The 13285-nt window shown below is 42.5% G+C and overlaps 1 protein-coding gene across 1 annotated transcript; it reads left to right on the top strand.

Annotated features, from left to right (window-relative positions):
- The first annotated feature begins 7999 nt into the window (after positions 1–7999).
- LOC26528651 (KIN17-like protein) lies at positions 8000–9240 on the top strand. The gene has a single exon (XM_015163921.2). It carries the CDS (start codon positions 8267–8269, stop codon positions 9077–9079), a length of 813 nt encoding a protein of 270 aa, XP_015019407.1. The 5' UTR covers positions 8000–8266; the 3' UTR covers positions 9080–9240.
- Positions 9241–13285: the final 4045 nt, after the last annotated feature.

Genomic DNA, 13285 nt, shown 5'->3' with positions numbered 1-13285 from the left:
ATTATATATTATTATATGAACTAAATCTTGAAGCTAGCTCATTTGCTCACAACTGGTTCAATTTGAATGTAAGGCAACTCCACGTCTCAGCTTTATACAAGACTCAGCCTGATATTTGGGATTATATATTAATTATATTTTATATAAATTATATATTATTATAATATTTATGATTATACGATTTGAACTAAACTACTGGCTCACTGGCTCACAGCTGGTTCAATTTGAATGCAGAGCAACTCCTCTTTGTTCTAGCATCAACTTTCTAAATATATAAACTGTATTATATATACAGTAAATATTATATATATTATGTATTATCATTATATGATATAATGGAACTAAATCCGGCAACAGTTCACTGCTCACAACTGGTTCAAAATGAATGCAAAGCAACTCCTCTTTATTCTAGCCTTAACTTTCTATTCATTATATGATATAATGAAACTAAATCCTGCTACTGGCTCAATGGCTCACAACTGGTTCAATTTGAATGCAGAGCAACTCCTCATTTCAGCTTTGTTCCAGCCTCCGCTTGCTGCTTCACAGGCTTGTGGCATTTGGAGTTGAGCCAATAACTTATGCATCGATAATTTCATTTATGATCGCTCTTGTCTCTATGCTCATAAGCAGAACTCAGCTCGAGCTGGAGCCGGCAACAATTGGGGCCCGAGGAAATGTTTGTAATTAGCAGCTGTGACTCGGCATCAGCGCGTAAATCGAGTTTGCTCAACTACTCAAGCCACATGCATGTGTGTGTGTGTGAGAGAGAGGGAGGGAGTGAGAGAGGGAGCGAGGCAGTCATCATCAAAGTTTGGCAATTGTAACTGAAATCGAGTTACTCAATGCAGGTAAATCAAATGGCAAATCGAGGTAAATAATAAAAGTGGCAAAGCGCAAGGAAATTGCGAGCCAGCGAGGCGAGTTTTATTGAAATGCCACAGCACACACACACACACACACTCACACACACAGACACATAAATATAAATATGAAACATGATGATCGGACTAAAGCCGTAGCCGTAGGTCAGCTCTAATGGCGGGATTGGGTGGAGCCTTGGCAGTTTGTTTGCTGCTCCAGCCCTGGAGCTGGCCTCTCGACTGCAAGATTTACGCGTATTTGCGTAAAGTAAAATTTACGCCTGAATGATGAAGTGCCTGGTGCCTGGTGCCTTGTGCCATGCCATGCCATGCCATGCTTCGGCTTGCTCTGCCTGGCTGAGCGCCTTGGCAACGTTTGGCTGTTTCAGTCAGTGTCAAGTGCCCACGCCAGCCCCGACTCCTGCGACTTATCCTTTGGCTTCGCTAAGCCACTCAAGTGCAACTTTAAAACTTCCAAAAAAAAGCGAGAGAGAAGCGAGAAGCGAGAAGCGAAAAAGTGTATTGACTGGCGCGTATTACTCAAAGAGGAAACTGTCGCTGCCTAAACCTTCCGGGCGTGGTTCGAGGATGTGGCTACAGCCCGGGCGGTGCGGGCGCCCAGCCGGAGGTATGCGGCGTGCGGCATGTGGCAAGCATCGTGCGTCGTGCGTAGCACATTTTCCGCATCAATGCACGTTTATTTTACTGCTAAAGCCTTTACGAATGAATGAATGAGTGCCTCGAAAACAGGCGAACGCCCACAATGCCACGCCCTCACCGCCCCCATCGCCTATCACTCCAGCAGTCGCCCTTCACTTCTGCTTCAAGTGGCTTACGCCTCCGGCTGCCATTTTGTTGAGCCTTTGTTTTAGTTGCGCAGACTGCAAAGTTAAAGGCAAAAGAAAATCACGATGCATATTTCCTAGATTTCCCTCGTTTTTTGTGATTTTACACAGAAAATACTAAAATATAAAATAAAATAAAAAGAACTAAAAATAATAAAAAAATAAAAATCGTATTACCAGTAAATGTGGCTAGCAAGTTTTTCAATTTGCGCTTGCAAACATATTTATTGATTTCCGTCTCCGTCTCCGTCTCCGTCTTCGTCTCCTGCTGAACCGCAGTCAGTGGCACAGTGGTTAGAGTCCTTGGCTAGCTGACTGGCTGGCTGGCTGGCTGCTTGGGTAATTAAAAATATTTCTGAGCCAAGTGAAACAGCCGGATAATTGAATTAACTAATCTGCACTTGTTTCCGCCGTTGCCATTGGAGAACTTTAAACCACTTGTGGCAGCCTCAATCGAATCAATGTGAACTGGGAGTCAGGCAGCGCCAGCGCAGCCAGGCAACAGTCGGAATAACTTTTGGCAGCGATAGTTGTCGCTGGGAATGTCGATTGGCTTCTTTATATGCTTCATTATGCAGATTTCGTATAGGAAATTAGCTGGCAAATCCGATTCGAAAGACACAAACAGACCCAAGTGCCCAACTTATGGAACACTTGTACGACACGCAGCCACTTCTTCAGCTCCAGCTCCTGCTCCTGCTCCTGCTCCCTCTCTCTATCCTCTCATCCTCGAGAGTTCGACCTACTTGTGCGCCGTTCAACTTCAGCGCACAGCAACAACAATAAACGCACAAATATAACCAAAATTTATGGCTTTGCCAAATGTTTAACTGTTACAGCTAACTGCCGGCAGAGTTCAATACTTTTGCCTTGGATTTTGACAGGCGCTCGCAACGAGTTCTACTTGAAATATTTTGTGTTCGTGTTGCTTTTTTTTCTTTTCGCTTGAATACAGGTGAGTGTTGCTTGTTTTATTTACAATTAGCCTTATCTTTTTGCTGTTTAAGTTTTGAATCGGGTAGCAGCTTGTGTTAAATGTTTGAAGCCTGTCACATAGCGATTTCTCATATGAATTATTTCTCCTCCTCTCTCTCTTTCTTTCTCAGGAACAGCAACAAGAAGACGATTTTCAGCACCTATTTAAGGAGCCTAAGGTAGGCTTAAAATTATGAAAATCATATTGAGAGAAAATATATGGAAAGAGTGCGAGAGATATTCAGCACATATTTAATTAAATATTTAATAAGGTCCTATATTAAACGTATACTTAATTAGCCTAAGGTACTTATTATTTACATTTAAGAAAACAATATAGAAAGGGCTTATTTGAAAGAGAAAGAAAATAAGAGAGAGAGAGAGCTTGAGAGAGAGAGATAGAGAGAGCTCTTTCCACAAGATTTTCATAATCTCAATCAGAAGTCTTATATGGAAAGAGCGAGATATATTCAGCATATATTTAATTAATTATTACATAATTCAAATCACAAGCAAAGAGCAGGAGATATTCATCCTTAACTAGCCCTAGGTTTTTTTTAATATAAATATATAAATTAATAATATTTCGGGCTCATATGAAAACAGAGAGAGAGAAAGAGAGAGAGAACTCTTTAACCAAGACTCTTCATAAATCACATAGAGAAGTCTTATATGGTATGAGCTCTCTCTCTCTCTCTCTGTCTCTCTCTCTTTGACCGCTCTATGTGATTTTCATAAATTCAAATATTCAAATAATAAATTCCTTAAGCCCATTAGCTATTCATGCTTAATTGCTCCTGCTCGTTCCATATTTTACAGCTCATATTTATACTACAGGCGTATCTATGCTATTTTTATGAACTCGAATTTATGTTTGTATTTATAGAAGAGATCTTTTGTCTGCCCAATCTCTCAATCTATATATCTCTATCTCTTTCGTTCACTATGTTTATTCCCTTTACATTAACTCGCTTTTCTAAGTACAATTCGTTATGGGATTATGGTTTCTCTGGCAACTTACATAATGGCTTATTGCCTTTGTCTGCCTCTCCAAAATAGAAGTTCTCCATGCGATTACCAGAAATTCAACTCGTTTTTTGTGGTTATACAAGTATAGGCTGCCTTTCAATCATCGGACTAATCTTAGCTCACTAGGAAATTCTCTTTCCCATCTCTCTCTCTCTTTCTCTCTCTCTAACTCTTGCTCTTTACTATCTCTCCTGCCGGAGGCCTTTCTATGTGATTTTCAGATTTTTAATAAGCTTTTTTTTTGTGGTAAACTTTTGGAATACAATGGGGAACAGAGTGCACCACTCAGCCTAAGCACCTTAGCTTGTTTTTCATTATTATTTGCGTATCCTTGTTGTTGTTGTTATTGCTCCTGTGAGTGTGGTTTAAATTTATAGTCGCCTCTGCTTCTGCTGTGCTTAAAGCAAACTTCGATTTTGTATTTAAGATGAGGTTAGGAAACGTAGGGTAAGGTAAGGCAGGGCAGGGCTGGGTTCAATTAAATACATACGGCCAATCGCTTTTCTTTTTTTATGTGCACGAGAGAGCTGGGGAGAGGAGGAGATAGGGAGAGAGAGAGTTTTGTGCCTGGGTTATGAAGAGCACGTGAATACCATTGCCATTGCCATTGGCTTGGGCTGCTGTTTGGGAGGGTGGGAAGGGGGCGGTGAGAGAGAAAGAGTTTTTGCCCGTCGACGTTAAATGTCGACGCGAATTTCATTAAAATAAACTTTTTCTACGACGTTTCGAGTTCATTTTCGTTTTATTTGCGTGGCTCGAACGATGGCAAAAAATCACTGCCAAGCACTTTTGCCCTTTTTTTTTGCACCTTTTCCACCTTTGCTGTTTCTGCTTACTTTTTTTTTTGCTTCTTCATCTTCTTCTTCACTTTCGCCAGCGTCACAGTGGTTTTTATGGTCGCCGGGGATTTTACGGCAGCAGCGCCAACGGCTCATTTCCTTGCTGCGTGCGCTGCTGGAGAGGGGGGAAGGGGGGGAGTGGAGAAAGAGGGCAGACGGTGGTAGATGCGGCACCCGTTCCTAATTTGAATACCTGCCTGAAAATCGGACCGTTTCAGAGCTGAAGCAGCCTCTTGATAACGCGCGCCATTCTTTATTGCCTTTAAATGTTTTTCGAGTTGCCCGAAAACCATGAAAGTCTTGGTCCATAAAAAATAGCTGGCGCTCGCCTGCAGCTAGCCAAGTTGAAGTTGTTGGCCTCAAGCAATTGCTTATCGGGCGGGCATTAAAGCCAACCGACGGACGATTGATCTGCATGCATTACGATATATACTAGAGTATATATATATGTGTATAGAGAGAGAGAGAGAGAGAGAGAGAGTATATATCGTGCATATGCTAGCATCCGCCTCAAGCCTTCACGGTAGTTTGCTTTTGATGAACTGGTGAAGGGAATGGCGAATGGCGAATGGCGGCTGGCGGATGGCGGATGGCATGGAGCAGTGGACAGTGTGGACTAAGTGAAGGGCTCAGTGCCAGAAGCTAAGTGCTGCTTCCTGTGCTCGTGCCATAAATTCGCAGCCAGCTGAAGAAGGAGAGCAGAGGTGGAGGAAGAGCAGGAGCAAGAGCAGCAGCAGGAGCAAGTGCAAGCCAAGCTCACCTACAACCAGCAACGGCCCAGTTATTGTTGCAATTAATAAGGACGACGATGATGCTGGCTGGCTCCGGCGGCTGTCTGCTGTGCCAGCAGCCTGGCCTGGCTGCCTGGGGTCAGCGCAGTCTCGACTGCGGCAGCGTGAAATGTCCTTTCTGCCCATTACATTTGCATTGGCCTTACAAGCATTTCGCATTTCGTGTCTCGCATTTCGCATCTCGCATTTAACAACAATAAGAGCGAGCATGCAACAACCAGAGGCCTGCAACAAGACTCGACAGCAATCTCGTCGACGTCGCTAACAGCTCGTGGCGAACAGGAGGAGAGCTGAACAGCTGGAGCAGGAGACTGGAGGAGGTTGGAGAGGACTCGAAGGAGGCGAAGTAGCAGCAAGGAGTAGAAGCAACATTTATTGTTTGCAAAGCCTTGTTTATTATTTTACGTGCATTTCACTCCCAGCATCTTCGGCTGTGGGCAGAGCAGGAGGCGGGGAGGCGGGCAGGCAGGGTGAGGCAGGGTTTGCCAACTCTTTATGTTTCGGTGCGACATTTGTAAATAGGCAAAAGGTCTGCTCACTGCTGGAGAGGATTTTTCAGCCTGCCGCTACTCCTGCTCCGACTCCTGCTCCGGCTGCTGCTGCTGCTGCTTCATTTTTCATCTGCTCTGGCAGCGATTTTATTCACTCTGCTCCTTCGCTTGATGTTTGCCCATGGCCGCTCAGCTGCACTTTGTCCGACTTTGGACTTGGAATGCGGTTTCCTTTATGCGTTTTAATGCCCGTTTCTCGGCGTCGCCAAAAGTCCTTTTGTTTGTACACTTGTATTTTATGTTCGCAGCAAAATTTATGCGCCGTTAAGTGGATTCGTGGATTTCTGCGTTCACAGTGGCTGTTCCAACATTCACATTTTACGTAGCGCACAAAGGAAATGCAATGCAAACACACTCACACACAGAGAGAGAGAGAGTGAGAGGGAGATGGAGAGAGAGCTCCAGCCAGTGCTGTCCAAATAAATCTAACAGAATAAAAACGCAGCACGCCTAATTAAATACAAATACAAAATAAAGTTGAAAGTTAAAGAGCAGAGCAGAGCGCCCGTTCGATGCTCAGATTCTCCGGTTCCAGCATCCGGCGAAATCGTCAAATAAATGAGTGCGAAATGCAATTAACCTGCGCGTGCCCAGGATTCTGTTCGAGGAGCACGAGGACCATTTATTACGCCATTTATCGAACAACTTTCCGACTTTCGCTCACTCTTACCCAGTTGCTTCGCCTGCTCCTGCTCCTGCTCCTGCTCCTGCTCCTGCCCGCCTTGTCTTATCGTGCGCCCATAAAATTGTAGCAAGTACAAATCTTCAATTAACACAAAGACACGACGGCCCCAAGTCCAGCTCCAGCTCCAAGTCGAATGGGCGCAGGCAAATGGAAATGGTAAAGCCCAAAAAACCAAAAAAAAAAGGTGATTCCTGTTGCTAATTGGAAACCGAGGGGCAAGGACAGCCAGCGAGAGAAAAAAAACCGAACCGGAAGTCTAGGGCAAAAATAAGAAGGGAAACGCAAAGAAAACAACGGTACTGCAATGGTCAGTCAGCGTCGAAATGATTGTCAATTTGAAGAATTAATGTAGAATGGGCCATAAAATGGGAATGACCTAGGCGAAAGGTCGATAGTGGCTGAAGAAGAAGAGAGGAGAGATGAGAGAGAGGGAGAGGAGAGATGAGAGCTGAGAGCTGAGAGCTTAAAGAGCTAAACAGGGATATGACCTTCATGGGCATAGGTTACATTTGTCTCGCTCTCACTCCCTCCCTCTCCCACTCTGTCCCTCTCGCTATCTCTCACTCTATCTGTTTAGCTAGCCAAATTGATTTTCATATTCATTGGCCTAATAGGTGGGGAAGGGTGGTGGGTTGCAGGGGAAGGGCGGCGCTAAGGTTGAAGCTCATAAATTAAACATGCGGCACATAAACTAAAGTGAAAAATGCCAGCAGCATTGGGGAAAGGTGGAAAGGTAGAGGGGGAGGGGAGGGGGGGACATGCTCACATTTAACTGTATATTTGAAATATTTTAAATATAAATTTCAATATTTAACTACGTCGCCGACAGGAAACGGTTGGCCCAAACGGACGCTGGGGCAAAAGGGATTCAGGAAGCGCCATGACAGCGGAAATGATCCATCGACCTTGTTGCCGTTGCCGTTGCCGTTGCCATTGCCGCTGCTGCCAAACTGGCTCAACCCGCCCCGGCCACACGCCCCTGCAGCAATTTATTTGGGCATTGGCCAAACGAAAAAAAAAAAAACAAAATAAATGGGGGGTTTGAGAGTTGGAGCGAAAGGTTTGCCCAAACCACAAAACGTTGAAAATATTTGTATTTCCACTTATTTGCATTAATGCCATGAGTCGATCTGAAAGTTGATGTGTGCGTGTGTGCGAGTGTGTGCGTGTGTGTGTGTGTGCTGGGCAACCTGTGTGACCCACATGGGCCATAAACAAAATCCCAACAAATATAACAACAGCAAGAGCGCCAAAAATATTTATAAATCATAAGCAAAGATTACATTTTGGCATTACAAACTGCTTGGGCAAATATTTGCAGGGGCTTTAAGCCAGTTTTGAGTAAGCCAAGCAAAAACGTTAACTGAAATAACTGAAAATTGAACCTTCGAAAATTGACAGCAAATCAAAAGGCAAAAGCTGTTAGGGAAAATGTTTTGGATTTTTCAAATCATTTTCAACACTCATTCTAAATCGAAATATTGGGCTATACATCTACAAAAAAAAAATATACAAAAATAAAAAAAAATAAAAAAATAAAAAAAAATAGAACGACAAATCGAAAATAGTTGAAAAATTCTGCACAAATGTCCCGAAAATGTATTTCTAGTAATTGAGCTCATTTCGCAACTAGCCAAGAGAGGAACTGAAGTCGATTCGATTCTTCGAGTGTATAGCTAATTGAAAATATGCAAATCAAGGAACTGGCATTGGATATAGAGAATACGGCGATACCGAAGCACGGAAGACAGGAGACGAGTTGGTCCGACTATGTTGAGTGCAGCAAATACTTCAGCGGATTCAAAGGTCGCAGCCAGTCGACGCCCTGTATGCCGATAAGGAAGCGAGAGGCAGAAGCGTCTACCACGTCCACTCCGGCCGTTCCCAATCTGAGTTTGGCCTGGCAATTGGCCTGCAGTCCGGCCACCGAAGCCGTCAAGCGAATGGCCCACAGCAGCGAGCTGGCGCCCGGCAAGGCGGACGCTGACAAGCCGCACGGCGATTCGAGGCCAAAGAAGCTGAGGCAGTCGAGCATGAGCCCAAATTTAAAGGATGCGCCCAAAATTCTGGTGGTGAATGCGAATCTGTTGCGCGACTATTGGAGCCAGAAGTCGGGCGATGCGCGCAGCGACGAGCGGAAGCGAGCGTCGGAGGAGCTCGACAAGGAGGCCACGCCGCCCAAGAAGACGGAGCTGAAGATTAAGAATCCCTACGTTGTGCCGCTCTGCTATCGGCCCACCCGCATCATGGGCCCCAAATTCAGTCTGGAGCGGCAGCAGCAGATGCAGCAGCAGCAACAGCAGCAGCAGCAGCAGCAACTCATGCAACAGCAGCAGCATCAGCTGCAGCTCCGCAGCCGCTACTCCAAGCCCCTGCAGCATTTGGCACGACTCGCCCAGTACCAGATCGAACATTGCCCCAAATATGCTGTGCCCCGGGAGTCCCTCTACAGCAATCCCAAGCGGGGCAGTCGCTACTGCGGCAACTTCTACTACAACTAGGCGGCCTGCAGAGGCGACATCTGGAGCCACGGACCTGGTTGCTGCCGTTGGCTGTGTGGTTGCTGCTGTGCAGCTAGCTGTTAAATATTTCCTGCCGTCTCGATATATTTTTATTTGTTACATATCATAATCTAATATAATGTTTGCGATAGTTTTGGTAATTATTGTTTTACTATGTAGAAAAGGGGGAGGGGGGTATGAAAAGCAAAATTCAGTCGAGTCTCAATAATTCGAAATGATAAGGAGATTCGACTTTTTTTTCGATTTACCCAGAAATTCAAATTTTTAGAATTATCGATAACGATTTTTTAAGGGAATAGAATTTTTATCGATTTATCGCGATTTTCGATTTATAAATTATCGAGACTGAACTGTATTAGATATGCAAAAATTATTAAAAATAATAATATATATTTAATATTTCAATAAATTTAAATCAAATCAAATCAGATCAAAGTCGAAAATGAACTAGTTAAGATATTTGGAACTAGTTTTTATATATATTTGTTATTATAGCGCAGTTTATTCATGCTTTGGGCCTGACAGGCAGCTGTTGCTGTTAATTGGACGGTAAGCAGATCTCCTTGTGCCGCCTCCTGCCGCCTCCTGCTGCTCCTGCTATCTGCCCTTGAATGACCTGCGAAGGAAGTTTTTGGTTTTTTGGTTAATTTTTGGTTTGGTTTGGCTTGGCTTGGGGTTATTTTTAATATACTCGCACCTTCTTGGCCATAAAATGTAATGGCACGGGGCATGGGGCATGGGGCAGAGTGGCGGGGAATACAATTAAAATCGAAACGAACGAACGAACGAACAAACAAACAAACAAATAGCGAAACAAAGCAATGAAAACGAGCAAATAATGAAGTGGATAAAGTTTGCTCGAAAAGACGCAGACGTGGAAAACCAAACTGAATCAACAGAAAGAATCAGCAGCAGCAGGAGCAGCAGCAGGAGCAGCAGCAGGAGCAGTAGCAGGAGCAGCAGGAGTAGAAACAGCAACAGCAACAGCACTAGGCTAGCTAGACAACAAAAAGGAGGCGGAGCTGGTCTGGAATTTTGAGTGAAATTCAAGGTATTGCCAAATCGAAGCAAAGAAAACAGAGAGAGAGAGAGAGAGAGAGAGAAAAAAAAGGTTGCGAGCAAAACAACATGGCGAAACTTTTGTAATTACAATAAAATTTTCACAAATAACTTTCAATTGTTTGTCTGCGCGTGTAACTGTGTCTATGTGATGATTGTGTGTGTGTGTGAGTGTGTGTGTGTTATTGTGGCACCTTGAAAATAGGCCACGCATTTAGAAAGTGCCAGCAAATGCGTATCGAAAGCAATGCGTTTATTTCGTATGCCAAATTGCTGAGCAGCAAAAGGAGGTAAACGAATAGAGAATAGAAGAGAGAGAGAGAGAGAGAGAGAGAGAGAGAGAGGGTGAGAGAGAGAAAGAGCTACCTTGTAACTAAAAGTGGGTGTGCTTCTATAGATACTCATATAAAAATACTTAATATCTTAGCAATTTATCATTATTATTATTATTATTATTATTAATATTACTAGTGAAATCACAAATTATGTTGTGAGTGAGGGTAGAGGGAATGTAGAAGAGACTAAGCTGATTTATTTATGATTAACTGTGTTATATAGTAGAATCGTAAAGTAGTAAAGTAGATCAACGGGATCGTCGTTATACCCGGAAGACGCTAAAACCGTACAGTTTGCTCATATAAGTTTGTGAGTGGACCGGAATATATAAGCGGAGTCGTTGTAACCGGACTTTACTGTATTTCTATATGATAGGTATTATTTATAGACTATTTTATTATATTACACATTAAATTTATAATAAAATTTAAATTTGAAATTTGGATTTAATAATTTATAATATTGTTATATGTATTGGATAGGTATTATTTGTGGATCATCTTATTATATATTTTTTTCCTATATCAAGTCAAAGGCCTCAGTTTATCAAAAAAAAAAAAAAAAACACCGATCGATTTTTCCTTGAAACTGCAAAACTTTTGCAGCTTGATCAGATCAGATGAGATGAGATGAGTTATATTATAGAAAAGTAACCTGCATATATTATATAAATTAAACTTGGCATACCAATCTCTTGAACATGACCTACGCCTATGTGGCATTCACTTCTAAAAACATTTCATTTCGTTTACAGCTAGTTGAGTTCCCTTAGGTACAGGGTATCTATTAAATGAAAAGAAAACACTGAGCAAATTGTGTGTGATAGTATAAAGTGTGAGCAAATTAGAAATTGTAATTTAAAAATAAAGAACTGCATGAGGGGAGAAGCGAACAAATAAGAAGAAGAAGAAGAAGAAGAAGTTACTTCAAGTAAAACAATTCATAGAATTGGACTTAAAGCTCGGACCAAACATTAGGCCAAAGTTTGGGGAATATTGTTTGCAAATGAATCTTAAGTTTTGCACAACAAGTGTGAGACTGTGTGCGTGTGTGTGTGTGTGTGTGTGTGTGTGTGTGTGTGTGTGTGTGATGGTTCATTTTACCACACAAATATTTGTTGTTGTGTCTGTGGAAATATTTGCATTTAATTTCATAAAAGTGTCGACAGCAACTCGACAGCCAAGCAGGCTTTTAGCATAGTTTGCCTTAAAAATTGTTGCAATACGAAATGAATAGTGAAGCAATGGGAGTGTGGAGGCGGGGGGGTGGGGCAGCAAGTGAAGTTGAAGTTGTCCTTTGAGCTGGTAATGCACGAAAGACAAACAGAAAAACACATGGCCAAGAGCGCTGGGGGCGTGTGTGTGTGGGCATGGTCTGAATCAACAACAATAAACAAATAATGCATACAATGGCGGCCTACTAAATAACAACAGCAACAACAACAACAACAACTGGAGCTGAAGATAAAGCAGAAGTAAAAGAAGCCCTTGCAACCCCCCAAACAAAAACAAAAACGAAAGAAGAAAAAAAGAAAATCGAGTGACACGAAAAAAAAAGAAGTAAATTCTCCCCCTCTCAATGACTCAATGGTTAACAAGGCACACATCAGCGTATAGCAAGGGGAGGGCGGTGGGCAGGGTGTGGGGCATTCTGGTTTAGAGGTGTGCGCTAAAGATAACGAATCTCTGCTGACGAAAAAAAAAAAAAAAATACGAAAAATACGAAAAAAAGTTGCGATTGATGTGCCGAATTCTGGCAGCCAGGCATGGATCAAAGCCAGCGGCTTAGCAGCTAAACAGAGCTGAAATTTGTGCCAGCTGGTGTGAGAGAGACTGCTAGATACCCTGTAATTGGGCAGTGGAAGAAGGTGGATTGATGAGTGATACATAGATGATATATGTAATACTGGTGAACTGTAGTCAGAGTTAGTTGATATAAACATAATACCCTGTAATTGGGTGGATTGTTGTATTTGCACAGGCGTCGGTATACCCTATACGCATAAAGATACCCATTTTCTTCCTCTATATACAAATACATATATGCTACACATATACACAAATACACACACATTCATTGCTTAGTTAGCACCTTCTTAATGCAAAAAGGACAAATTGTTTATTCTGTTATACTCTGTATATGTAGCTTAAATGGGGTATATACCATTATGCACAATTTTCTATATGAATTATATTCAGTCCTTTGAATTCCTGATAGAATATAGAATAGAATATGAAAACATATTGGAATTCGATATTCTGTTATACCCTGTATTACACTAGTAGTATGTTGGGCATTGCAAGGGTATATATATGCATATATAGAGTGCATATGGTTTCCATATTTAATATTTTAATATACAGAAAATACGCTAGAGCTTATGCATTTGATAATATACCCTGTAAACACAGTGAAGGGAATTGTAGCTAGCTCATGTTACATGTAACCTATTAAGGGTGAGTATATACTCACATATGCATAGGTATGTACATATATGTCTCTCTATCTCTCTCTCTCTCTCTGTTTCACTCTCTCTCTCTCTCTCTCTCTCTCTCTCTCTCTCTCTCTCTCTCTCTGTTGCTTTCCTACTCCCTCTATCTTTATATGTATAAGCTATATAGTATCATTCACTCGTATACGTATATAATCTGTCTGTCCGTCTGTCCCACTGTCTGCCGATCTGTCGTGTGCCGAGTGACGTCTCCAGCGCTGGCTGCCCTGCTGATTGCGGCCGAGTCCCGCTGGAGCAATAGAGACTGCATTTCCTGCCACTTCCGGGTTTGGGAATCA

Source organism: Drosophila mojavensis, unplaced genomic scaffold, assembly GCF_018153725.1.
Source record: "Drosophila mojavensis isolate 15081-1352.22 unplaced genomic scaffold, ASM1815372v1 contig_80, whole genome shotgun sequence".
Classification (NCBI taxonomy): Eukaryota; Metazoa; Arthropoda; class Insecta; order Diptera; family Drosophilidae; genus Drosophila; species Drosophila mojavensis.
The sequence above is the reverse complement of the archived record's forward strand: the minus strand, read 5'-3'. Positions and strand labels throughout refer to the sequence as shown.